This window comes from Canis lupus, chromosome 7 (assembly GCF_003254725.2).
Source record: "Canis lupus dingo isolate Sandy chromosome 7, ASM325472v2, whole genome shotgun sequence".
In the NCBI taxonomy this organism is placed as follows: Eukaryota; Metazoa; Chordata; class Mammalia; order Carnivora; family Canidae; genus Canis; species Canis lupus.
The window spans coordinates 40,637,440-40,664,457 of record NC_064249.1 but is presented as its reverse complement, the minus strand read 5'-3'; the positions used below and the strand labels follow the sequence as shown (position 1 = coordinate 40,664,457).

Here is a 27,018-nt window from a genome sequence, read left to right as displayed (position 1 = left end):
TGCCCCCCTCCCCTCCGTGTCTCTCATGAATAAACAAATAAAATCTTTAAAAATTTTTCGAATTCTATTTCTTAGTTTTTCAAATGTGCACATAAAAGTGTTACAGCTAATGGGAGGGACACCTGCCTGAGCATGCAGCTCATGATCTCAGGGTTGTGAGTTAGAGCCCCACGCTGGGCATAGAGTTTACTTAATAAAAAAATATTTTTAGAAAGCTTTTACAAAAAATTAAAAAAAATAAAAAGCTTTTCCAGGTGACACACATCGTTTTTGAGAAATAAATTTTTAAAATCACGATATTGGGAACATTGGTAGTCATACATTTTCTAACCATTTTCTCTATATGTGTGACTTTCTTTAGAAAAGCCATGACTCTCACTCATTAAAAGACCATCATGTTCACTTTGAAGGAATAGATTAAGTGGATTGTTGTTTGTTTTTGAAATCAGTGCTACTAACCTCTTGCCAGCTAATCCTCAACACAGGATGTTGTAAAGTAAAAAGTGTATCTCCTCTGTGTTCAATATCTCTTGTTGGGCCTCCCCCTGGAGATAACCAGTGAATCTGCAGAACAAGGATTTTCATGGTCATTCTCCCTTTCTTTACCAAGAAATGTCAAAACAATAAAAATAAAAATAAAAGAAATGTCAAATTTGTAGCAATTAACAGGCTTGTTTTTATCTGGTGACTGGCATTACATTGTAAAGAAAATGAATGTCTGAACTGTATGTGGCATTACCCCTCGTTCCTGGAAACATCTCACTCACTGCACTGCACGTGACAGATGATTTCTGAAGCACTGGCCCAGAGAGAGTGCCAGGTCGGCCTGTAGGTTAAAGATGGGTATTGGTAAAGCTTAAACAATTATTTTTGCTCTAGTTAAATACTTCTGTGCATGCATTCTTAAATATTTTTCTTGTGCACATCTGAGCACCTCTTTGTACACTCTACTCCACTTTGAAGTCTATGGAGAAGGGGGATGGCTTTAGTGGGATAGAGTTCCCTGCAGTCAACTGGCCACTTAAGCAAACTGAAAGTCTCGGTTTAGAAATAAGACATAGAATATTAGATTGGGGCCAAGACAGACTATGTGGCAGGAATCTGGAAGCAGCGGTTGGTTAATGGAAAGAGCACTAGTGTAGGAGCCTAAAGAAGTGAGTTTTCGGGGGATGTATCCCTTTTTAGCTCTGGACCTACTGTTTGCTGGTTATAAGGATTGAATAAGATTAAGCACGGGCTCTGTAAACTATAGAGTTCTGGACAGAAAAAATCAGGATAAACATTAAGAAATTATGTCCTGAATTGACATAGTCCTCTAAACTTTTTTCCCACAGAACTCTGTTAACAAATGAATCCTTGCCTGTGCCCCACATCCTGTGGGATAGGCAGGATATTAGTTGTTATGTTACATTCATTCATTAATGCTTAAGGAAACTATGGCAGAGACAGGTTTTAGGTGATTTGCATGAAATTTCATTAATTGGTAGATTGAAGCTAGAATTTATATCTCTTCATTTTTAGCTGTGAGAAGCAAAAGAAAACCACAGGTATGGGCAGCTTTTATCTGGTGGGAAAGATTCTAGAAACTTAGTATTTAACTGAATAGCTGAGGGAGAGCCGTGATACAGAACCCTGCGTGGTTTGGAGCATAAGTTCTAGAGAATCATCTTCAAGGGCAGGTATCCTCAGTCCAAAACAGTTGTGTCCTCAAGAGTGATGGCTCCAGGTTGCAGCCATTCCTCTGGCGTGCTGTTAGAAGACAGGCCTAGCAAGACAACATCACCATGGAAGGCAGAGTGATGACCTTTTTTTTTTTTTTTTAAGATTTCATTTATTTATTCATGAGAGACACACAGAGAGAGGCAGAGACATAGGCAGAGGGAAAAGCAGGCTCTCTGTGGAGAACCCAATACAGGACTCGATCCCAGGACCCAGGGATCACGACCCGAGCTGAAGGCAGACGCTCAACCATTGAGCCACCCAGGCATCCCAAGTACCACCGTTTATTTTAGGCCTTTTATCCCTCTTCAACCTTTGTCTACTGGAAAGATGATGTGCAAAGGCTTGCTTGGCTAAAGTATTGCTAGCCCTAAGACTGAGTTTTATTTTTCAGCCGATCTAGATTCCTCTAGAGTGCTTCTGGGTGGCCAGAATAACCAATATTAAACCCGTGTGACAGAGAGCATTTAACTGTCACTCAATATTCTGTTCCTTCCACCTGATGTGCTCCCAATAACATTTTATTATAAAGTAACAATAATACCCAATCCATGTATAGTGCTTACTATAAACACCATTCTACACAAACTGCAAATCCTCTTGAGCAACCTTTTGAGGCAGTAATTATTACTCCCATTTTCAGATGGGACATGAAGCCCAGAGAGATACAATAGCTGGCTTAGGGTTGCAGAGCTGGAACCCAGGCGGTCCAGCTCCAGAGTCTGTGCTTCTCTGTCACCCATACTGCCTTGATGTCCTAGGCATGGTGCCAGCTCTGCAGAAAAAGATAAAACCAAAGGCAGAAACGCAGAGGCAGAAGCTTCTCAGGAAGATGGAAGAGGACAGCTTCAGTGAAGAGACTGGCGTGGGTGTTGCTGGACGGGGAGGCCCGCCCTGCACAGTCCCCTTGCCCACCGGGCAGTGACCAGCAGATCTTGCCTTCGGGCTCTCAGTTCTGCTGGCCCTTGAGACGTGACCCCCAGAAACTTGCCCACTTGTCACTTCTGAAGATTTCAAGGCCTTGAGTGAAGAAGGGGCTTCTCACCTTAACTCCCAGGGAGGTAGGTCAGTGTTGCCTGGGGGGTCACCTCCCGGTTGTGCACTCCAGCCTGCAAGCTTGGTACCTTGCTGTCTGTGGTTACCTTAGAGACCAACTCGCTCCCACTGACACCCCTGGTAACTGAGACGAACTGAATAACAGGGAAGGTGCCAAGATATGTTATAAGGGAAAATGTGTGAAAGAAAACCAGTTTTAGATTGAAGGCTAATATTTTGGGAAGTTGGGTGTGTATGTGTGTGTTTTTTTTTCTCTCTATAAAAAAAAAGTTCCTAGGATCAAAGATGAGCTACAAGAAAGGTGAGATTCCTGTGGGGAAGGTAATTTTTATTTTATTTATTATTTATTATATTTTTAGTTAGTTTTTAAAGATTTATTTATTCATGAGAGACAGAGAGAGAGAGAGGCAGAGACACAAGTAGAGGGAGAAGCAGGCTCCATGCAGGGAGCCCGACGTGGGACTCCATCCTGGGTCTCCAGGATCACGCTCTGAGCCAAAGGCAGACACTCAACTGCTGAGCCACCCAGGTGTCCCTATTTTTTTAATTTTAAAATCAAGAATAGATGTTGTTTGTATTTTATCAAATTCCTTTTCTGGATTGATTGAGATGATTATATTTTTTTTAGAGTTGCTTCATGTTGTGGATTTTCTTTTTTAGATTTTCTATTTTTTTAAAGATTTTATTTATTTATTTGAGAGAGAGAGAGAATGAGATATCATGAGCAGGAGGGAAAGGCAGAGGGAGAAGCAGACTCCCTGCTGAGCAGGGAGCCCGACTCTTGGACTCTTGCCGATCCCAGAACCCAGGGATCATGACCTGAGGCAAAAGCAGAGGCTTAACCGACTGAGCCACCCAGGCACCCTAGATTGTACATTTTCAATATTGAACCAGCCTTGAATTTCTGGGATAAACCTCACCTGGTTGTGATGTTAACCTTTTATTATTTGATTTGCTAACATTTTATTAAGAATTGTTACGTCCATGTTCATGAAAGATATTAGTCTGTCACTTTCTTTTATTGTAATGTCCTGTCTGGCTTCGGATAATCCTGGCTTCATAGAATGGGTTGGGAAGAATTTCCTCCTCTTCAATTTTCTGAAAGAGTTTGTGTAGAATTGGCATTATTTCTTCTTTATTTTTTATTTTTTTTATTTCTTCTTTAAATGTGTTATAGAATACCCCCAATGAAGCCATTTGGACCTGGAATTTTCTTTGTGGGACGGTTTGTACCTAAAAATTCAATCTTTTTATTTAAAAAAAAAGAAGAAGGGATCCTTGGGTGGCTCAGCAGTTTGGCGCCTGCCTCTGGCCCAGGGCGTGATCCTTGAGTCCCGGGATTGAGTCCCACATTGGGCTCCCTGCATGGAGCCTGCTTCTCCCTCTGTCTGTGTCTCTGCCTCTCTCTCTCTCTCAATCTCTCTCTCTGTGTCTCTCATGAATAAATAAATAAAATCTTAAAAAAATAGATAAAATAAAAAATAAAAAAAAGAAGAAGCTTTGTGCAGTGGCATTGTTGTAGCCAATGAGGTTTATCCAGGGCACGATTATTGCTAATTGAAAAAAAAGAGAGAACAAGATGCCATGCTAACACCAATCAGAAGAAAGTAGGAGTAGCTATATTAATTTCAGACAAAACGAACTTCAGAGCAAGGAAACTTATCAGAGATCAAGAGGGGTATTATGTGATGATAAAAGAGTCAATATTCCAAGAAGCCATAACAACCCTTATATGTATGTGTCTAACAACATAGTGTCAAAATATATAAGACAAAAAACTGATAGAACTGCAAAGAGAAATATATTAATTCACTGTTATAGTTGAAGACTTTACACTCCTCTGTCACAAATGGACAGATCCAACAGGCAGAAAATCAGTAAGGATATAGTTGACCTCAACAGCACTATCAATCAACTCGATATAATGACATATATAGACCATTTCATCCAACAACAGGAGATTACACATTCTTCTCAAGCTCATATGAGACATTTACCACAGTAGACCACATTCTGGGCCATAAGACACACTTTAACAAGTTTTTGAAGGATAAAAATCATACAATGTTTGCTCTTAGATACCAATGAAATTATTTTTTTTAAGATTTTATTTATTTATTCATGAGAGACAGAGAGAGAGAGAGAGAGGCAGAGACACAGGCAGAGGGAGAAGCAGGTTCCATGCAGGGAGCTGGACCTGGGACTCAATCATCCCGGGTCTCCAGGATCATGCCCTGGGCTGAAGGTGGCGCTAAACTGCTGAGTCACCCAGGCTGCCCAATCCCAATAAAATTAAATTAGAAATCAATAATTGATAGGTAGCTAGAAAATCCCCAAATGTTTGGAAATTTAATAATACACTTCTATTTTTTTTAAAGATCTGTAAATTTATTTACTCATGAGAGACACAGAGAGAGCGGCAGAGACATAGAGGGAGAAGCAGGCTGCCCAAGGGGAGCCCAATGCATGACTTGATCCCAGGCCCCTGGGGATCATGCCCTGAGCTGATAGCAGATGCTCAACCCCTGAGCCACCCAAGCATCCCAACAATATGCTTCTAAATAACAGATCAAAGAGGAAGTCTCAAGATAAATTTTAAAATATTCTGGATTAAATAAAAATACAATTCATCAAAATTTGTGGAATCCAGCAAAGGTGGTTCTTAAAGAGAAATTTATAGCATTGAATACATTTTTTAGAAAAGTATATCTAGAATCAATAATCTAAGATTTCACCTTAGGAAGCTAGAATAAGAGCAAATTAAATCCAAAATGAGCAAAAGAAAATAAATAATAAAAATTAGAGCAGAAATAATGAAATTGAAAATAGGAAATCAGTAGAGAAAATAAACCCTAAATCTGGTTCTTTGAAATGATCAATAAAATTGATAAGCCCTTAGCCAGGCTAACTTAGGAAAAAAAGCGAGATGACAAAGTTACTAATATCAGAAATGAAAGAGGGGCATCACTACTGACTCCTGGACGTTAAAAGGTTAATAGAGGCGCCTGGGTGGCTCAGTGGTTGAGCATCTGCCTTTGGCTCAAGTCAAGATCTTCAGGTCCTGGGATCAAGCCTCATATCTGGCTCCCTGCTGAGCAGGGAGTCTGCTACTCCCCCTGCTTGTGCTCTCTCACTAGCTCTAGAATAAATAAATGAAGTATTAAAAAACAAATTCCTGTAACTAATAAGGGATTATAGAAAAGTTGCAGAAGGGCAGCCCAGGTGGCTCAGTGGTTTAGCGCCGCCTTCAGCCCAGGGTGTGATCCTGGAGACCTGGGATCGAGTCCCACGTCAGGCTCCCTGCATGGAGCCTGCTTCTCCCTCTGCCTGTGTCTCTGCCTCCCTCTCTCTCTCTCTCTGTGTCTCTCATGAATAAATAAATAAAATATTAAAAAAGAAAAGTTGCAGAAGATAGGGTTGATACATGAAAGCCAATTGCTTTTCCCTATACTGGCAATGAACAAGTGAAATCTGAAATTAAAAACACATTACCATTTACATGAGCACTCTCCAAAATGAAATACTTAGGTATAACTCTACAAAATGTGTACAAAATCTATTTAAGGGAAACTACAGAACTGATGAAGGATATCAAAGAAGATGTGTGTGGGGGTTGGGGGGAACCTTTAGATTAAGAGATTTTTAAAAACATATCATACAATCATATGTGGGCCTTCTATATTCTGATTCAAATAAATAAATTGCTAAAACTTTAAAAAGAATATGGCATTTGTAAGTCAATTGGAAGTTTGAATACTTGGAGGGGCACCAGGGTGGCTCAGTGATTGAGCGTCTGCCTTCGGCTCAGGTCATGATCCAGGGGTCCTGGGATCGAGCTCGGCATTAGACTCCCCTCAGGGAGCCTGCTTCCCCCTCTGCCTACGTCTCTGCCTCTCTGTGTTTCTCATGAATGAATTAATTAATTAAAAAATTTGAACACTGGATATTAGGAATTTTTGATAAAAGCGATATATTGTTAATACTATTGATATGCTAACAGTTACTGTAGTTATATTGAAAATAAAGAGTTATTCCTTATATTTTGGAGATACATATTGAAATAATTACAGAGGAAGATGTGTTTAAGGGATGATAGAATAAAACTGGTGTCTTTTTTTTTAAAGATTTTATTTATTTATTCATAGAGACACAGAGAGAGAATGAGAGGCAGAGACACAGGCAGAGGAAGAAGCAGGCTCCATGCAGAGAGCCCGACGTGGGACTTGATCCAGGGTCTCCAGGATCACGCCCCGGGCTGCAGGTGGCACTAAACCACTGCACCACTGGGGCTGCCCCAAAACTGGTGTCTTTAAAGATAGCAACATTTAGGGGACCTGGATGGGTCAATCAATTAAGTATCTGACTCTTGGTTTCAGCTCGGGTCGTGATCTTGGGGTCCTGAGTTTGAGCCCCACGTTGGGCTCTGCAGTCAGCATGGGGTCTGCTTGTGATTCTCTCTCGCTCTCCCTCTACCCCTGCCCTGCAGCACATGCACCCTTACACACTCTTTTTCTCTGAAAATAAGTAAATAAATAAAATCTTTCCCAAAAAAGTGGCAACATTTATACTGATAGCGGACTTCTCAGTATCAACGATGGAAACCAGAAAACAGTGGAATGATGGCTTTCAGGTGATAAATACAGATACTTGCCAACAACTGAAGATACTTGTATTAGGATAATTCTAGCTATCATAAGAAATCCAAAATTTCAGTGGCTTAACCAGTGGGATGGGTGAACAGAGTAGCATGCAGCCAGCCCTCCTATGTTCACTTACTAAGTTATCCAGGCAGGCAGAGATTCTGCTGTAGTCATGTGGCTGCCCCACTGTCAATTATTTATTATGATCTGTTGGCTTCACAGTTCTTATCACACTTCGAGATTATGTGTGTAGTTTCCTGTTATCAGATGAGAAAACTTACCTTCTTGGGTCTTGGGTGATCATTTAATGGTTTATAATGATGGAGTTAGTAAACAACCAATGTTAGTTAGTCTACTCTACGCTCCTGAACGTAGAGTCTGTGAGTTCTGCTCATTGTCTAATGATAATGCTGAAGCCAGCATGTGCTGAGTGGGCTTGTACCTGCTCGCAAGAACCAGGTGTACCTGTCTCTTCCCAGTTCCACATTCAGTGATGCCATGTAACTGATAAGGACTATGCTGGGAGTATTTACACCATGGAAATCGACAAATGCTTTAATTCAGGGCTTTTTAGGTGCATCCAGCTGGCTCAGTTGGTGGAGCATGCAACTCTTGACCTCAGGGTCATGAGTTCAAGCCCCATGGTTGGGTGTGGAACCTACTCAAAAAAAAAAAAAATCAGGGCTTTAAAAATTTTTTAATTTATTATTATTTTTAAAAAATCTTATTTATTTGAGAGAGCGAGAGAGAGCATGAGCAGAGGGAGAGTTAGAGGCAGAGGGAGAAGCAGCCTCCCTGCTGAGCAAGGAGCCTGATGTGGGGCTCCACCCCAGGACCCTGAGATCATGACTTGAGCTGAAGGAAGGTACTTCACCGACTGAGCCACCCACTCACCCCTATTTTTGTTTTTGGAGAGCTGGTTTACCAGCACCTGGCACCTGGCACTTAGTAAGCACTCAATAAATATTTATTGAATGAATGAACATGACCAGAAGAGTCTGTGGATTTAACCATTAGGGTCTTTTCAGCCCCACCTTGCACCAAGTAGGGCTCATTGTGGGATTTCACAGGAGACTCTTAGATATGGCTATTACTAGGGAATTATTCATGTGGTACCTGGCTGCTCTCCAAAAGCAAAGTCAGCATTCTTCCCTTCCAGTTCTGTTTTTTTTTTTTTTCATGTTTTATTTATTTAAATAATCTCTACACTCAACATGGGTCTTGAACTCAGGACCCCAAGATCAAGAGTTACCTGCTCTTCTGACCCAGCTGGGCGCTCCCCTACCCACCCCACCCCCGCCCCACCCCAGCCATGTTATCCTAGTTTCTTTGAAGCAAGAGGGAGAAGAAGCAAGAAGGCCATCGGAAGTGACTCATCCTGTGAGCTGGGCTCACTCAGGGTCTTGAGAACTAACACTCAGTATCTGTGTGGGGACGGGCCGTGAGGCTACTATCTTGGATTGGCAGCCCTGAGACTACTGTGAGTACCTCCCCATGAGCTAGGGAAGGTCATGAGACCTGGTGTGTGGATCAGGCTAACGAGAAAATGCTGTGGGTTGATGGTAGGTGTTTCAGATCATCTGCAGAAGAGCCTGATTGTGTGGGGGCCGGGGAGAAGGTTAAGGTGAGACTGGGCCATGGGCAGGGAGGGCAGACAGTTTGCATGGTTTGCACGGTTTGCGCAGGCATGAGATCATGAGTCCAGCTCCCGGGTCCCTTCTTCCAGCCTCCCCACTTCCCTAACACGGTGTGGGCTTGGTCCTCCCTGCAAGCTGGGGGAGCAGTGTGGGGCGGGGCGAGGGCAGGCACGTGATGTTCCTCTTGTTATCATTGTTGGCAGCTCTGTAGTAGCTTCACCACAAAATTGCTGTTGTTGCTTCACACCTGACCACAATGGCACGTGATTTTACAGTTTTTATTTGGTTTTCCTACTCAATCCTGTGATGTAGTTAGGGCGGTAATATCATCATTTAGTCTTAAATTCATTTAATTTTTATATAAGTCATACAATCTTGTAACTTAAAAGTCATAAATAAAATCTGTGCAGTGAAAAATCCACATTCACATCTGTCCTCTATCCATTTGCTTTTCCCTTGTGTAACCTGTCACTAGTTCTTGTTTATCTTTCCAGATATTTTAATGCATAAGCAAGTAAATATGAATATGGGTCTCCCCCTTTCCAGACAAACGGTAACATCTCATGCACACCAGTATGTTCCTACTTCCTTAAGACAAATCTCAGAAGTATTTCCCCATCAGTACAGAGAACTTCCTCTTTCTTTTTGCCTGTGCGTAGTATTCCATTATATGGATATGTCATAATATTCTACTCTGAAACCATGCTGCATCAAGCTTCCTTGAATTTTTCACCTGTTTTCACCAGTTTTTTTTTAAAATAGTTTATTTATTTATTTGAGAGAGAGTGAGTGAGAGAGTGCATGAGCGCAAGAGAGCACGAGCGCGTGGAGGGGGCAGAGGGAGAGGGAGAAGTGGACTCCCTGCTGAGCAGGGATTTTCCCCACCCAGGCCTTGACCCCAGGATCTTGGGATCATGACTATAGCCAATGGCAGATGCAGAACCACCTGTGTCACCCAGGTGTTTCCACCTGTGCCACTTTATCTGTATTGTTACTGTGTCATAGATGCGGCAGCTGAGGCTCAAGGTGGTGAAGTGATGTGTCCGAGGTAACAATGTCCATCATAACCATTGGGCAGCTCAGTCACAGCGAGGGCTTCCCTTCACTATAGCATGGCTCCTGGATTGAATTCTGGCAGCAGTGTTTCCATGCTGTTGAGGTGAGGCCCAGTCTGGGGGCAGCTCTGAGAGCTCCTGTTTGACCCTGCCTAAGAGGTCAGGATGAGCTTCTAAGCGAAATCCCAAAGGACCAGGAAAGGTTAGCTTGGTAAGTGGGCAAGGCAGGACCTTTCCATCAGCGGGATGAGGACGCGCCCAAAGCCCAGAGACCCAGGCAATTTGGTGCCATGGGATGTCAAGTGGGTGGTGGGACATGGCTGCAGAAGTGTCCCAGAGTTTGGGTGGGGTGCAATGGGCGGGGGGTAGAGTGGGGGACTCCTGGCTTCCATGCTTTCTGGAACTCTGACTTGGTTCTGTAGGTTTCAACCCAAAGTCCACAAATCTTCTGCAAAAAGGGTAACTTTCCTGTCTTACTTTTAAGAATAATAGAACAAATGAATGAGCTAATTATGTTTTGGATGACCTGGGAGACACTCTATAACCTGTGTTGCCAAAAGATTTCAGCGCTGGCATTTGCCTTTGTGTTTGTGATGAGCTGGCATCGAGTAAAGCTGCTTAGTGGGCTCAGCCCTGAACAGAGGAGGACTCACAGGCCCTGTGCGTGTGAACAGGGCATTAGCGGGAGTTCTAACAGAGAATGGTGGGTGGTGGGAGAAGTGACTCATCACATGCCTGCTGAACACTGGGGACCCTGTGCTGGAGGGACCTGCTTTGCAGTGACACTTTGTGCAGCAATCAGTTTCAGCAAATACCATCTGTTGCAATAAATTAATGTTATTATTAAAAAATGTATTGGCTTGACGATTTAGTTTCCATTTGGTAAATTGCCACTGCTTTTATAATTTGATGTGCCCTAAGTATACATTTATACCTAGTTTTATGTCTCTATCTCTTTAAATGACATTATTGTACAAATCAATTAACCCTCCCTGGGAGCACAGAGGACTTTTTTTCCTTTCGAGGAGCTACCAAAGGGTTTTAAGTCACATGATCAGATTGGCATTTTAAATAGCAACGTATGGAATATGAAGGGTGGTCTCTCTACAGGCTGGTGAAGGCCTAACTAGGTCAGCGTAGGGTTGTCCAGGAAAAGATAGATTGGAGAAATGTTTAGGAGGTGAAAGTGGTAGAATTGGTGACAGAGTGTAGGAGGTGAGGGCCTGACATCTGAGTTTCTCCTTGGGTGGAAGTGGATGTTTTGTGATGTCATTAACGAAAGCAAAAACAGAAGGGAAAGGGGAGTGAGGGGCAGCCCCGGATGTTGAGACACAGAGCTGCACCCACAGCATGACAGGTTCCAGGTGCACTGGGGGCGTCTGGACAGAGGTGCTCGGTGAGCCCTGAGGCTCAGGGGAGGTGCGGGCTGGCTGTCCAGGTGTGGGCAGAGTCAGCATGTAGACGGTGGGCAGGGCGAGGAGAGAGGACAGAACTGAAGCCGCCCAGGAAGCAGGTGCAGAATGAGCAGAGCTGTGGCCAGTGCCCTGGAGACCCCTGGGGGTGGGGTACGGAGGCAACCCTGGAACAGAGTATGAAAGGGACATCTTAGGGATGGGAGACCTGGAGGGGTGGAACCAAGGTCGTCCACAACGACAGGATGGACGAGATAGGGACCAAAATGTGGTCATTGGATCACGGAAAAAATATTGCACCGCCCCCTCCTGAATCCCCAACATGGCCTTGGACTCCTTCTCAACTGCCTGCTTCTCACTAGTGCAGCCCCAGTCACTCCTGTGGAGTTGGCATGACAGATGACACCTGCCTGACCTTCCACATCTGGTGGGGGGGAGGGAGGCTGCATTGTTGGAGACAACTCCCAGGACTGGAGGAGAGATCCAGGAGGGAGGGATGGCATGGGAGCCCGAGGGGGGATTTAGGCAGCTGCTGCTGGTCAGCCTGGGAGGTGGGGCAGCGGGGGGCTCTTGGCAGCACCTGGTCCCGCAGGCAGGAGAACTTCTCCATCAGCCCACAGAGAGTGAGCAGGAGACCTAAATGGGGCTGAATGGGATGGGATAGATGGCACAGGTCCTGACACATGGGCTTTGCTGTTCCTCATGACTCAGGACATCTGGTGCTTGGGGACCTGGAAACCCCAACTGGAAGCCCACGGACCCGGCCAATGGCTTCATCTCTGAGGACCTGGCAGTGGTCTGTGGGAACTGCACTGTTTGGGTCTCATCTGTTCTTTTGGAAGAAAACCTCTGGCCCAATGCCGGATCCCAGCCACTGAGATCTGCACTCCGCGTCCTGGGGATCAGGAGACATCGAGCAGCCTGACTGGCGGGGGCCAGAGCTGTAGGATGGGACAGCAGAAGGGGGAACAGAGAGTATCGATTAGTTGCAGTAGGAACACTTCACATGGAAGTCCCAGCTCTCATCCCAAGTGTGTGTGTGTGTGTGTGTGTGTGTGTGTGTGTGTGTGGCGGGGTGGAGGGGTTGCATCATAGAAATAACTTCTCTTTCTAACAGTAAATGAGGTAGGCAATGCCTAGCCTGGAAGTATTATTCCCTTTCTTCAAAGCATTCTGAAGAGCTCTCTTTTTTGTTTTCTCTCTCTCTCTCTCTCTCTCTCTCTCTCTCTCTCTCTCTCTCTCCTTTTTAAGTAGGCTCCACACCCAGCATGGAGTCCAACACGGGGCTTGAACTCCTGATCCCTGATATCAAGTCCTGAGCTTAGATCAAGAGTTGGACACTTAACCAACAGAGCTGCCCCGGTGCCCCTTTCTCTCTCTCTCTCTCTCTCTTTTTTTTTTTAAAGATTTTATTTATTTATTCATGAGAGACACAGAGAGAGGCAGAGACACAGGCAGAGGGAGAAGCAGGCTCCATGTAGGGAGCCCGATGTGGGACTTGATCCTGGGTCTCCAGGATTACACCCCGGGCTGAAGGCGGCGTTAAATCACTGAGCCACTGAGCCACTGAGCGACCCGGGCTGCCTGCCCCTTTCTCTTTCTTTACCTGTTTCTTTCTTTTTTTTTTTTTTTAATTTTTATTTATTTATGATAGTCACAGAGAGAGAGAGAGAGAGAGAGAGGCAGAGACACAGGCAGAGGGAGAAGCAGGCTCCATGCACCGGGAGCCCGACGTGGGACTCGATCCTGGGTCTCCAGGATTGCGCCCTGGGCCAAAGACAGGCGCTAAACCACTGTGCCACCCAGGGATCCCCTCTTTACCTGTTTCTATTTCCTCTCTGTCCTGACTTGGCCATATATGAACTTAAAATATCTTCTATTTCTTTTTATTTTTTCTAAAAATTTTTCCCTAAATTTATTTATTTAAGTAGTCTCTGCACCCAGCATGGGGCTTGTACTCACAATCCCGAGATCGTCACACACTCTACCAACTCAGCCAGCCAGCCAGCCCTAAAATATCTTTTAAATATTGTATAAGACAAACCATGAGAGACTCAACCCTAGGAGAAAGTGAGGGTCACGGGAGGGGAGGTGGTGGGGGATGGGGTAACGGGGTGATGAGTGTGAAGTCGGGCACGCAATGTGATGAGCGCTGGGTGTTATATGAAACTGATGAATTACTGAACACTATCTCTGAAACTAATGATATACTATATGTTGGAAAATTGAATTTAGATTAAAAAAATATTGTGTAAGCAGGGCACTGCTTGTTCCTGGTCTTAAAGCAGGAGCGTATGGAATAGAACTAGCAAGCAAATGTAATGACGTTCAATGATGCTCATGGTTTAATACAGACCGGAGAAGACCAGAGAGATGGAGGTTTATTCCTGCTAAGAGAAGCGGAGGCAGGTGGGGCAAGGCCGGCCTGCTGAGGCTCCAGGAGCACCTGTCCCTTGCACTTGACACCATCGGCCAGCTTGGGCCTCGGAGCCTGCTGCCAGTCTACACCGTGGCTCGGCCACTCGCCAGAGTGGTGGCTCTGAGCAAGTGCTTTGTCTCTTTGTGCCTAGGTCCTTGTCTGTAACATGGGATGACAGTGACGCCTCCCCCACTCCCCCTTTGGTCGAGCCAATGTATGTGAAGCACTTATGACAGATGTGCCTGGTTCATGGTGAGTGGTATGTCAATGTGGCTTTTTAAAGTATTCTCATCCTTTCTGAGGATAGCAGGGCCATATGTGTCTATAGCCATTAAAATGCCATGATTTTGAGCCCATTATTTCAATGCTTAGGGTGTATCTCAAGGAATTAACTCAAAACAAGAAAAACAGATTACAACTTTGGACAAAGTTCTTGAAACCATTGTATTTACAAAGCAAATAACCAGAAACAACCTAGAAGGCCAGTGAGAGGCTGATGATCAAGCTTATGCCCCATCAGCATGACCAAACATTCCATCGCAGTAAGAGGGCCAATGTCAATTGTATATGTGCACCACAAAGCGTTTGGGAAGTAACACTTGATGAAAAACGTGGCCACGGAACTGTGTGTTTTGGTAAGTTTTATAACAATTGGCACATATTGCCTGGCTGTTTGTGTTTGGGGATTAGAAATGCCTTCTGGGGCAGCCCGGGTGACTCAGCCGTTTAGTGCCGCCTTTGGTCCAGGGCGTGATCCTGGAGACCCGGGATTGAGTCCTACATCGGGCTCCCTGCATGGAGCCTGCTTCTCCCTCTCCCTGTGTCTCTGCCTCTCTCTCTCTGTGTCTTTCATGAAAAAATAAATGAAGTCTTAAAAAAAAAAATAGAAATGCCTTCTTAAGATTTACTTTTAGGTGTTTATTTTTTAAGATTTTATTTATTTATTCATGAGAGACACACACAGAGAGAGGCAGAGACAGAAGCAGGCTCCATGCAAGGATCCCGACGTCGGACTTGATCCTGGGTCCCCAGGATCAGGCCCTGGGCTAAAGGCAGCGCTAAACCACTGAGCCACCCGGGCTGCCATTTTTTTTTTTTTAAAGAGAGTTTTTTTTTAAGATTTTATTTATTTATTCATGAGAGACACAGAGAGAGAGAGAAAGAAAGAGAGAGAGAGAGACAGAGACACAGGAGGAGGGAGAAGCAGGCCCCATGCAGGGAGCCTGATGTGGAACTTGATCCTGGGACTCCAGGATCACAACCCTGGGCCGAAGGCAATTGCTAAACTGCTGAGCCACCCAGGGATCCCACTTTTAGGTGTTTTGAAGTAGGTTGATTACTAAACAAAATTCTGCTGGACGTTATGTAGAAAGCTTGCTGCTCCAGCACTCAGTGCTCAGAGCCCTGCATCCCTCCTCGAGTCCACCTGCAAATGCGCCCACCTCCCCTGTGGGTTACTGGCGTCTGAAGCTCTGACACTTCAGATGAAAGCGTCTGAAGGGCAGTCACTGGAACCTCAGTGCCGGGCAGCACATGGTAGGTGTTTAAGAAATGTTTATTGAATTATTATATACATGTGTATAGTGTATATGTGTGTGTGTATAGCACATATATATTGCTTGAATATCCTTCTCTCTTAGGTAGGGTCCTCATTTGGGGGGAAAAAAGGAAGAGGGTTGAGATTATCCTCGCTGCCACTAACAGCTGGGCAGCAGATGATTTGCTTTTGTTTTTAAATCCTAAGGCCTCTTGCACATTCGAATCAAGGGTTCTAGGGCCAAACACCTTCCCTTTCACGAGTGTGTGCTGTACCATCCTGAGAATACTGCTTCATCGGGGCATGTCACATGAGACAATCAGATGGCAGCACAAGCCAACGTAATCTAGTCCCCAAATGCATACAAACTGGGAAATGTCAACTACTATTTTCATATTAAAAATCTCATGTGAGGGGTGCCTGGGTGGCTGAGCAGTTGAGCATCTGCCTTCAGCTCAGGGCATGATCCCCGAATCTGGGGATCAAGTCCTGCATCAGGCTCCCTGCATGGAGCCTGCTTCTCCCTCTGCCTGTGTCTCTGCCTCTCTGTGTGTGTGTGTGTGTGTGTGTGTGCGTCTCATGAATAAATAAATAAAATCTTAAAAAAAAAACTCATGGGAATAGCAGGAAATTTCCCTCTCGATATGTAATATACTCTTATTTCTCAGGAGTTTGAGGGCCTCTTAGACTCTCAGTCCACATGATTATGGAGAGGTGGAGAGAAGACTCCCTGCTCACCGGAGCACCCCCGTTCTACATGTGGCCCTTCCCCACGCGTCACTTTGGAAAGCCCCTTCCTCCCTGTGGACCATGACCACAGAGGTCCCTCTGATCCCAACAGTCTAAAGTTCATGAAACCTGGGTGCATGACTTTCAAAAACTCTGCTTGAACCCACGAGTGTTCCTGTCTTTGGAGTGCCAGAGTGCCTGGGAGCAGGGCTCGTCGGTGCACTGACTTTGCATGTCTTGTCTTGGTTCTGCTGCTCTGGGGGCGGGGAGGCTGAGTATCCACTCTGTGCCCCTCACTGGGTGAGGCTGACGGCCTCGGGCAGCCGGGCAGCTGGGGGATGTGGTGTCCAGGGCTGATGACTGTACTCGGTTGTCCCAGGGGAGCTGGTAACCTGCTGTCTGTGCTCACAGACCTGTGGACCCTTTGGTGGCTTGTCCGTGATTTGGAAAAGGGGTTTGAAATGGAACGTTTCATAAAGCGTTTTTGTCCTGGAACGCCCTTCCTCACCTGAGAAGACCCCAGGGTGCCTGTCACCCTTCCCCTCAAACCCACCCCCACCAGGGTCCTGCGGGGAGCGAGTGCGCGGCCAGGGGAGGCTCTGGCCACTAGAGGGCACTGTCATGACACGGAACCCCCAGGGCTTTGCGTGGGGCTGGCCATTCGACTTGCAGAAGCCACCCTCTCTGCTTGAGTGATTCTCAAGCGGGGACGTTTCCTCCCCCAGGGACAGTTCACAGTCTGCTGGGGTGGGAGGTGACATCTGGAGGCCAGGGATGCATGCACTAAGCATCCTGGGATGGCACAGGACAGCTCCCACAGCCAACACAATGCCCCGGAGGGCAGTGGTGCCAAGGCTGAGAAACTGCTTGACCACAGAGCGCGCTGCCCAGAAGCCTCTGTCTCCTGGAGCTGACCTGTCCGTGTCCTGGGTGCACCCACCTCGGAGGGGGATTTTTTTTCGCAGTTTGAACTCCAGTTCACAGCTGCCAGAAACCATGGCAGGGGGGGCGGGGCTGAGGCAGAGGGTGGGGGGGTCTCCAGATGGGCACCCTGTCCCTGGGGTGGGCTCTCTGAACAGGATCCAGGCTCAGGACCCTGCAAGCCTGTTCCTTATGTCCAAGGGACAGCAGTAGCTCTTTGTCTCCCAACTGGGCAGGATGAGGGGACACCCTGGCCCAGGGGTTCCTCCTTCCCACAGGCTGCAGATAGGCCTGTGGCTTTGGGAGCAAGTGAGAAGCAGCCCATCTCCTGTCCTGGGAGGGAGACCCCGAGGCATCTGGAGAGGGAGGGAGGTGGAGACCATGCTCCCTGGCCAATACCCAGCCTGCAAGCCCAGGGACTGGCTCCCTGCTCATCCCAACCTCTCTGTGGGGTGAGGGCCTAACCCCACCCTGCCCTGGGCCTCTCCTTCTTCACCCTTTGGGCGTCATGTCGCCTTTGTGACAACCACACAGCTGCTATGAAGAAGGAGGCAGCAGAAAGCAAGATGCTTGCTGTGCCCCCAGCCTGGAGCGGGGCGGGGCGGGGGGGTGGTGCATACACCTACTCCTTGGATGAGGGATGGGGCTTCTGTGCCTCCTTAGTTCCCGCTCCACATCCTAGAAGGGAAGTAGACACAAGTCCTAAATCTGTGATTGGCAACCCACATGCAGGAGAGCAATTTTATTCACTCATCTTGGCTTCTGGAACATTCTCCCCCATTGGCTTTTCACTTGTTGAGCAAACACCTCTCTCTCATGTGTCTCCCTCCCCAGCCACATTCTGGGAACCAGGGGAGAGAGGAAGGTGACTCTGAGAGGCCCTGCTTCACTCCCAGCCCCTTGGACTCTGCTCCAAGGGATCTGAGGGTCATTTTGGGAAGGCGTCATCTCCCACATGGCTGGGGCAGTTCCTCGCCACCGCCTCTTTCAGCCTCTCTCTCTGGGGGATGCCGGCAGCCCTCCTCCTCGAGGACTTCAGTGGTGTTTCACCCCACAGCAGATTGGGGCATGGGAGGCATGCGTCAGGAGTGGTCAGCCAAGAGGGCAGTGTGTCGACGGCGTTTTATTCCCTTTATTCCACAGCACAGAATTACAGATCTGAGGAGGCCAGTCCCTCCCTGTCCCCCTCCCTCGGGTCTCGGAGGAACGGAGACAGAAGGAAGCACCCACCCCGGACAGGAGCTGCTGGGGACCAGCACCCACCCCGGACAGGAGCTGCTGGGGACGTGTGTGTGGAGGGGCAGGAGAGACACTGGAGCCTGGGCTCCTGGCCTCCCAACCCAGACACCCATCATCTCCCTCCTGAGGGCAGGGGTGGGGGGTGTTGCTTCAGGCAAGGGCCCCTTATTCCCGGCTCCCTCAAAGAAAGTGGAGATTAGGCCAGTCTCCTTCATCTGATGAACAATTCCATGGGAGGAGAGGGGAGGGGAGAGCAGGAGAGGGGAAGGGAGGGGAGCCCCCCACCTCAGTCTTCCTTACCCCTGCAATATCCTCACCCCTTTTTATTCGGCTCTACCCTTTCAAAGCCTCCTGCAGTTTAAACCTGTTTCCAGGCTGGGCCAGGCACAAAGCCAGAGAAGAAGTAGACAGGAAGAGGGGGAAGAGGGGTGGAGTTTGGGGGACTCCCACTTCCCATCTCCCCACCTAAGGAGGATCCAGGGGCCACACTGCCCTGCAGTTCTCCGAGTGGGGGGATGCAGGATGTTTGTCCCCTGTTTTGGGTCCATGTATGTCTAAGGAGAAGCCGTCCCTGGGACTCGGGCATCCCTTCACCCCCATCAGGGGGTCAGGCTTGACCTCCAGCCACTGTGGCCTCAGTGACAGGAGCCGCAGCCTCTCGCCTGCTCCTGGGCCCAGCCCAGCCAACAGGGGGAGCCCCGAGAAATGGTGGGTCACTGGGGGGCACCCAGGCCCTGGGAACAGGGGGTCTGGCTTGGGGGCCCCCAGGAATGGCTGCTCCAGGGGAACAGGGGGCAGGAAGGGCCCTGAGAGGCAGGTCCAGTCAGAAGGGAGGGCGGGCAGGAGGGGAGGGGTGAAGGCAGCAAGGCCAGGCAGCTCATCTTGGGGGATCCCCAGAAGGCAGCAAGGGCCAAGCTGGCAGGGGGCCAGGAGAGAGCCAAGGCCTGGAGAGAGAGAGAGAGAGAGAGAGAGAGAGAGAGAGAGAGAGAGAGAGGATCAGGAGGGATGCCCCGCATGTCCACCCAAGTCCCATTTCCTTCTCCTCTCCCCATGTGCACCTTCCTGTTTTCTTTGCTTCCAGTCTATTTCCTAGGGGAGGCCACAAGACTCAGGTGGCCTGGGTGTGCCCCGCAGGGGCCCTTGGCCCGGTTGAGGGGGGCCGTTGGTGTGGTCACCCCCAGCTCTGAGGGACAAGACCCCTGCCCGTCTCCATCTCCCTGGACCCAGCCCCACCTGGCACTTATCAGGAGCTCATAACACAACTTCGATGAAGACAGGGTTTGCTGTAACTTGTGAATCCTGTCTTCGCTCTAGTCGAGGCCCCGAGCTTGTCCCCGTGCTGGCCCCCTAGGGTGCAGGGCCTCTGCCCGGTAGGATGAAGTGACAAGGCCAGTGCGTGGGGACACGCCTTGCCCTTCTCAGGCTGGTTGGGCCCTGGCTCTGCTCCCCTAGGAGCCTCCCCCACCCCTCCTTCCAGATCTGCCCTCCAGTCCCCCTCATGCCCCCCTGCCCTCCTGCTCCGCAAGCATCCTGCAGTGGGGTGACCCGCCCTGGTCTGGGGCCCAAGGTGACCAGTGGAACCTCACACCACTGTCTTTATTTCCAAAGGTCCAATTCCCATCTCTCCAGGTCCTTTCTTAGCAAGGCCACATCATTTGACCAAAGAGCAAGGCAATCACATCTGTCAGGGGGTGGTGGGGAGGGCTAGTTAATAAAAACTGGAAAAATGAATTCATTATCGCCTAACACATCCAGTATATTTGAAAGGAACAATGTTTCTGAAGCGGGATCTCTGAAGGGGAAACAGTAGACATGGTCCTGCTTGAGGCAAAGGGTGCCCTCCCCGGGTCACTGTCCTTCCCTTCGGGTCCATCCAGGACTCTGTGTCCTGGGGGCTCCCGAGGCTGTGGCTGGTCTGCCCTTGGAGCGCGGCTGAGCAGCTCATGTAGAGATGGCTCCCAGAGTCCTTCTGTCTCTTCCTCGCTTCCCTGCACCAGCCCCGCACCTGCCACCTCTGGTTCAACAGCCTTGGCCCCTCTTCAGCCCAGGATCAGCTTCCTCTCTCTGCATCAGTGCTCTGAGTGGACGTGGAGGGGACAGGTTCCTCTAGCTTTCTGGACCCCAACCCAGAAGTGGGCCCTGTGGCTGTCACTAGCCTTCCGGTGACCGAAGCCATGCAGGGCATGTGTGTGCAACCCATAGCGGGCAGGGAGGTGCCAATAGCCCACTCCGGGCAGGGGGGGGGGCTTACTGGGGACACATGGCTTCCCAAAGAGAAAGCTCTGTGCCCAAGGCCTTTCCCAGAGCCAGGAGGGTGAGCAGGGCTGGAAGAACAGGGGTGCTGTGCAGGCTCTGTCTAGCTCCAGAGGCAGACCAGTGGCCCTGCGAGTCCAGGCATGCCCTGGGCTGCCCTAACCTGCAGCCTCAGCGGCCCTCCAGGGCCCATAGCCAGGGCCTCTGGGCCCCCAGCTACCTACACGGGGGTAGGGCAAAGGCCAAGGGTCTTTATCCCGTGAAACGGCCTGGAGAGGAGCGGTGGTAGGTCTGGGACCTCTGTATCAAGCCTCGGGCTGCTCAAGTGTCTCTGTGACCTTCTTCACAGAGAATCTGATTTTGTCACTTCCCTATTTACAGCCCTGGGAGAGCTGGCCTCTGCCAACGTTTCCACAGTCTCCCCATGGGATTGCTAGAGCTGCCATGCTGGCCTTTCCCACAACCTTCTTCCTGCCCCAGGGCCTTTGCACACACCATTCTCTCTGCTTGCCATGCTCTCCTCTCTCCCTCTTCTGCCTGGAAGATCTTCCCAAGCCTGCCAGTACCAGCCACGCACCTCCTCCAAACCAAATTCTCTATACAACCAAGTCATCTTTGTGACATGAAAATCTCAACGTACCTCTTTCCTGGGTGCCTCCTGCCCATGGGGTAAAGTTCAACTCCTCACCTGGGGAGCAAGAGGGGCTTCTGAGCCCTCTGTGACTGGACACCTGCTGCTTTGTCAGCTTCACCTGCCACCCCTCCTGCCTGTCCCCATGCCTGTCACATCCCTTCCTCTCTGAACATGGCAAGCCACCAGTGGTCCTTCAGCTTTGCTACACTTGCCCACAGCTGTCAGCCTTTTTTTTTTTTTTTTTTAAGAGTTTATTTATTGGGGATCCCTGGGTGGCTCAGCGGTTTGGTGCCTGTCTTTGGCCCAGGGCGTGATCCTGGAGACCCGGGATCGAGTCCCACATCAGGTTCCTTGCATGGAGCCTGCTTCTCCCTCTGCCTATGTCTCTGCCTCTCTCTCTGTCTCTCATGAATAAATAAATTTAAAAATCTTAAAAAAAAAGATTTTATTTATTAATGAGAGATGCAGAGAGAGAGCCAGAGACACAGGCAGAGGCAGAGAAGAAGCAGGCTCCCCACAGAGCCCGATGTGGGACTGGATCCCAGGACCCTGGGATCACATCCTGAGCCGAAGGTGTCCCCAACTCTCTGCTTTACACTATTCCCTTTGCTGGGCGCTTTCTGCACCTGCTTCACCTGCCCAGGGGCGGCCTTCTCCGGGACACCTGCTCCTCTGCATTCCACCAGTCACTGACTGTCTGAACCCCACACCTAGGAAATAGCTGGTACTCGCTTTGTTGAGGATGAATGGTTTGTATTATCCCTTCTCTCCAGCCTCCCACCCATGCACTCGGCCTGGCAGGTCATCCCGCCTCTGCTTCTGATTCCCTGGGGCTCCCCCAGTTCCAAGCACTCACGGGGGGCACTGCCGCCGCTCCCCTTCTTGTCCTCAGCGGCCTCTGGCAGCCCTCGGGGGGTCTCCTGTCCAACCCGACGGGCAAACAACATGCTGTGCAGGAGCTGCCGAGTGAGAAGCTAGCATGGGAGTGGGATGGACCCGCCTGGGTTCCCCCACTCACGCTGCCTCAAAAACCACTTGTAAAACAATGAAACATTCTCATAATGATTGTTACACGACCACTGCCCAGATGCCCAAGGTCCCTCCGAGGCTCCCCCCACCTTGTGATCTACCACTGAAGGAGTGATACCTAGCAAGGAAGGAACCCCTCTTGCCCCCCAGGTGCATGCTGCATCATGTGACCTTGGTTCAACCACGCAGGGTGATTCAGGGGCCCCACCCCTGCCCCTGGGCGCTCAGGGACTAGAAGGGGGAGAAGGATGGGGCAGCTGACAGGCTCCAAGGCAGGGGGGCGGGGGGCTGGGGGCCTCCTGGGGCAGGGGCAGGGGTGCCCTTGAGCCTACCTCACTGGGCATGCCCATGGGCACCAGAGCTGGCCGAAAGAGGGCAGGGGCCCCCAGCAACAAGTGGGGGGAAGGCGGTGCCCGCACCTCCCACAGAGGATGGTGGATGACAATCAACTTGCTGAAGTTGAACTTATATGTGAACCTCTTGCCTTTGGTCTTGTGCAGGATCCTCTTATTGTAGTAATACCTGTGGAGCCCAAGGTGGAGAGCATGGAGCTGGCCCGGGGGCAGCGAACACAGCCAGAGGCCCAGCCGTGCTCCCTCCCCCAGGCCAGAACCACCAGGGGTCCTGCCACACTCCGGGGTCTCTCCCAAGCCTCGGGGGATGGGGGTGCTGGCAACCACAGCCCCATCTTTGAACTCTGACCTCTCCGGCCCCCTGGCTGCCCCTTCTCACCTGAGGGCCCGGCTCAGCTTGTCATAATTCATCTGGGGTTTGCACTTCCTGCGGCCCCAGAGGCGGGCCACCTCATCTGGATCCTTGATGACAAACTCCCCGTACTCTCCCTGCTGCCAGGCGATGACATGATGGAACTCCTCCTTCTGCAGCAGCTCTAGGATGAAGTGCCACAGCTGGATCTGCCGGGAGCCCGGGGATGACTCTGCTTTGTAGGCCCAGTCGGGGAAGGCCATGCCTGGAGGGAGGGGTGAGTGCCACTCGGTGCCGCTGGCTCAGGAGGACCCCGGCCGCCCCTTCGCAGCTGGGTGAGGGGCTGGCGGAGGCTCACCTGAGATCCAGGAGTTGCCCGGGACGGCAGGTGCACCCTCGGCCACGCAGCCACAGTGCATGGTCTTCTTGGGGCAGCGAGGGCCACGTCTGGGCCTCGGAGGGAGACTGTCACTGCCGAGGGGGGAGGCCAAAAATGAAGGGAAGAGAAGCAGGAAGACATGAGGGGTGAAAGGCAGGGGACACGGGACTGCAGGAAGCTCCCCGCACCCAGGGCAGGGCCTGGCCTCCTCTGGGGACCTCCATGAGGCCCCCATGCAGCCCCCTGTATGGCCGGAGAGGAATGCACAGGGTCCTACATCCTGCCCCCACTCCGGGGTGGTGGTGGTGGTTTAGACAGATGAGATCTCTGCTCAGGGCTTAAGGGGATTGGAGTTTATCCCAAGAGAAAATGTAATTAATCATTGGCTCTGGGTGAACCCCGAGTGGGAGGAAGTGGTAGGTGCAAACCCCGGCTCTGTGGTGCCCACACAGTTGAGTTTTGGGGGATAGTCGGGATTTGCTTCATCACTCAGGAGTCTGCAGCACCTGGTGGTTGCCCGGCATGGTGCGGGTGTTGGAGAAGTGATTGGCAATAGAATCCGTGAGTGGTGGGCAGCCCGGGTGGTGCAGCGGTTTAGCGCCGCCTTCAGCCCAGGGCGCGATCTTGGAGACCTGGGATCGAGTCCCACGTCAGGCTCCCTGCATGGAGCCTGCTTCTCCCTATGCCTGTGTCTCTGCCTCTCTCTCTCTCCGTGTCTATGAGTAAATAAATAAAATCTTAAAGAAAAAAAGAAGAAGAATCCGTGAGTGGTAACGAAGTTACCAATGGTGCCTTTATGTGTATGTTTAATGTCTATCTTCCCCCTTCCCCCCAGAGTGGCCGGCCCCTGACTGTCTGGCTCCTCCACTCACAGGTTTTTGCCGAGTTACCGAACGAACCCCGGGCTCAGAAGATGGGATCAAGGTTGGTGCTCCAGGCTGGCTCCAACTGTCACTGAGGGAAGAGGGCACAGAGGCAGAGTGTCCAGAGCAGGGTGCAGGGTGTGGGCCTGCTCCTGGGGTGGGCGGTACCTGCCTAATCAGGACAGTGAGTGAACAGGGATGGGCTCAGGTAACCTGGCTCTGGGTTTCCAGCTCAAGTGAAGTTGGGATGAGGTGAGCCCTGCTCTCAGCCAGAACTTACTAGGCCGGCAGGTCTGGAGGGCATGTGAAGGCTTGTCTGGAGTATCCGCCACACCTTCCAGCACCTTCCAGACGAGGCTCACAGAAGGAAAGCCTCTGACACCTGGGGCTTAGCCACCATCCCTCCACTCCTAAGGCTTACAAACCACTGTCTACGGAGGTGCTTCTCAAACGCCAACCTGTTAACGCGCCTAAGGATCCCCTGAGAATCTCTCCAAAATGCAGATTCTGATGCTGCCGACTTGGTGATGCCTGAAATTCTGCATTGCTAACAAGCTCCTAAGTCCGTGGACCCTGCTTGGAGTAGCAAGAACTGGTGGGACAGAGCAGAAGGAGGTGGGGGAGGCAGGACAACTGGGCTGGTGAGACCCTCCCAGGAACCCCCCCCCCCACCCACCAGAGGTCATCGGGTCTCCTGCTCTTCCTTTCCCAGGGGGTCAGCTGACAGCTGACAAACCGGCAGCTCCTCAGGGGCAGCTGCTTCTGGGGGTCCGCAGTGTGTCCACCGTCACCTGGAGCCTGGGAGTAGGCTACCCCCCACCCCCAGTCCCTCTGCCAGCTGACATTCTGGGACTTCCTCTCCTTTCTTCCCTTGAAGCAGCCATCCCCACTCCTACCTTCCTTTCTGGCCTTATCCACTGGGAAATTCCTCCTGTCTAACCCCAAGTGGGTTGGAAAGTGGGGGGAAGGTGCAGGGAGGGGTGCAGAGGTGGGAGGTCCCAAGGGAGGAGGACTGTTCCTCCTTGGAGGGAGCTGCTGGAATTCCCATAGTGGCCCCCTGCCCCAGGTTCTGACGGTATCTCCTGGTCTGGAGGATTTGAGACCAGGGTAGATCTAGGATCTGGCGAGAGGAGAATGATAAACCCACACGGGAGCAGACCCTCAGTGCACCATGCACCCTGCCCAGGAACTGACGTACCCAGAAACCTCACCAGAAGTATTCCAGAAGATGGAGCTAAGAGGGATAGAGGAAATTCTCTGAGGCCACACAGCTCTTAAGGGAAAGAATGGAAAGCAAGACCTTAATTCAAGAAGTGTAATTTCTGCCACCCAGGTAGGTTGCCAACACTCCCTGTCTGGCCTCCAAAGGGAAAAAACCCCAAATGTAAAAACCAAAGTGGCATCAGTAGTGGGGGTCAAGCCCTACTCCCTGCCCCTCCCCATTTCTCCAGCCTTCTCCCTGTTTGTGGGAGTCCCTCCGGGACCCCCACATCTTAGAGGAGCTTGCCGCTTGGATGTGGAAGTCCTCCTGCCAGACATCTCCCCTTGAGCCCTTCCTTTTGTGCTGGAGCCCTAAGTTGCTGACCCACCCTCTCTCTTCACTCTTGGCGTTTCACCCCAATTCTTGGTGCTCTGCTTTACCCCACGCTCTGGTGGTGATGCTCCTGGGGCTGAGGGAGGCCGTCCCACTCTGTCCCCCAGCCCTCCACCCCAGGCTCCCAGCCCCCTCCCTCCTGCATAGGAGCCCAGCCCGCAGTGCAGGGCTTGTGGGGCCGGGCCAGGCTCCCACAGCTCCTAGGGCTCTGGGTACAGAGGGCTCTGAGGGGGCCAGCGTGGAAAACTGTAAATCAGAAAGGGTCATAACTAATCCGGAATGATCAGCGCGGCTGCTCTGAAGCGCTTTGTGTTGTTTGAAGGGTTATAGCAGCGAGCAACTATTCTTGTCCGGCCACCAGTGTTCTGCTTACTGAGATTCCAGAAGCCTTCTTGGCTGGTACAAGTGCTCATTACAACACATGTAGGGTTTAGGTCACGATTTAATAAAGCAGCACAGAAAATGCTGCAAACAGGAGAGAGTAAGCCTTACGCTGGGGCTTGCAGCCAAAGGAAATGTCCGAAGAAGATCTTATCTTCTTAAGAGTTGAGTTAATGTGAATTGGGCCCCTATCCTGCCCACGTGGGGCTTCATTCCCCCCCCCCCCGCCCCGCCCCCCCGTGCTACTTACTGCACTGGATCCTCACAATAACCCTCTGACCTGGTGGCCATGCATGTCCCCCCTTGTACCAGCAGAGGAAATGGAGGCTCGGAAGAGTAAGGAGACTTGCCTAACATCCCAGGGTAGGTGGAAGAGCGGGCCTGGAACGGGTCTGACTCCGTGCTCTGGGCTGTGATCAGTCAGGGGGGCGAGGAGGGGGGAACTCACAGTAAGATGAGAGGGACGAAAAAACACAGGGACACACTCAGAATAAAGAAAAAAAAAAAAAATTGAGAGTTTAAGACCAATGCTGCCTACCTATCTGATAAGCAAAACTTTTTTTGTCAAAAGTGACTTTGTTGTTGGGCCTTCTAAGAGGGTGGCCTGGATTGACTGCAGACTCTCGTGATTGACCTCTACTGGGTCCTCTCCGAGAGTCCCTCCCTGACCGATGGGGGAGTGGGGGGAGCCACAGAGAGAGTGGGGGAGCAGTGAGAGAGCCGGCTGTGGGGACCGTGGGCTGTGGACACAGGCCAGGCCGGGAGGGAAGGGTCACGGTGGGGAGACCAACCCAGAGGGGGACAGTAGAAGCACAG

General features: G+C 50.2%; 1 protein-coding gene, 1 long non-coding RNA gene and 1 pseudogene across 2 annotated transcripts; 2 read left to right on the top strand and 1 right to left on the bottom strand.

Moving 5' to 3' along the window:
* Positions 1-2,543: 2,543 nt before the first annotated feature.
* LOC112648865 (uncharacterized) lies at positions 2,544-18,406 on the top strand. The gene is made up of 3 exons (XR_003129381.3): positions 2,544-2,780; positions 14,090-14,190; positions 18,269-18,406. It is a non-coding gene; the product is annotated as an uncharacterized LOC112648865 (long non-coding RNA).
* Positions 4,272-4,421, top strand: LOC112649014 (U4 spliceosomal RNA; annotated as a pseudogene).
* Positions 18,407-18,627: 221 nt separating the features above from the next.
* On the bottom strand, positions 18,628-24,806 carry ETV3L (ETS variant transcription factor 3 like). The gene is made up of 6 exons (XM_049112519.1): positions 23,871-24,806; positions 23,344-23,456; positions 23,013-23,250; positions 22,613-22,802; positions 22,108-22,210; positions 18,628-19,308 (listed from the first exon to the last, which is right to left on the bottom strand). Exons 2-6 carry the CDS (start codon positions 23,402-23,404, stop codon positions 18,830-18,832), a joined length of 1,071 nt encoding a protein of 356 aa, XP_048968476.1. The 5' UTR covers positions 23,405-23,456; positions 23,871-24,806; the 3' UTR covers positions 18,628-18,829.
* Between the last annotated feature and the right edge of the window lie 2,212 nt (positions 24,807-27,018).

Coding starts and splice junctions, on each gene's coding strand:
- ETV3L (XM_049112519.1), bottom strand. CDS start 23,404: ATGCACTGTGGCTGCGTGGCCGAGGGTGCACCTGCCGTCCCGGGCAAC. Junction 23,251..23,343: donor GGGCAACTCCTGGATCTCAG/GTGAGCCTCCGC, acceptor CCCTCCCTCCAG/GCATGGCCTTCCCCGACTGG. Junction 22,211..22,612: donor CCATGGGCATGCCCAGTGAG/GTAGGCTCAAGG, acceptor CTCACTCGGCAG/CTCCTGCACAGCATGTTGTT.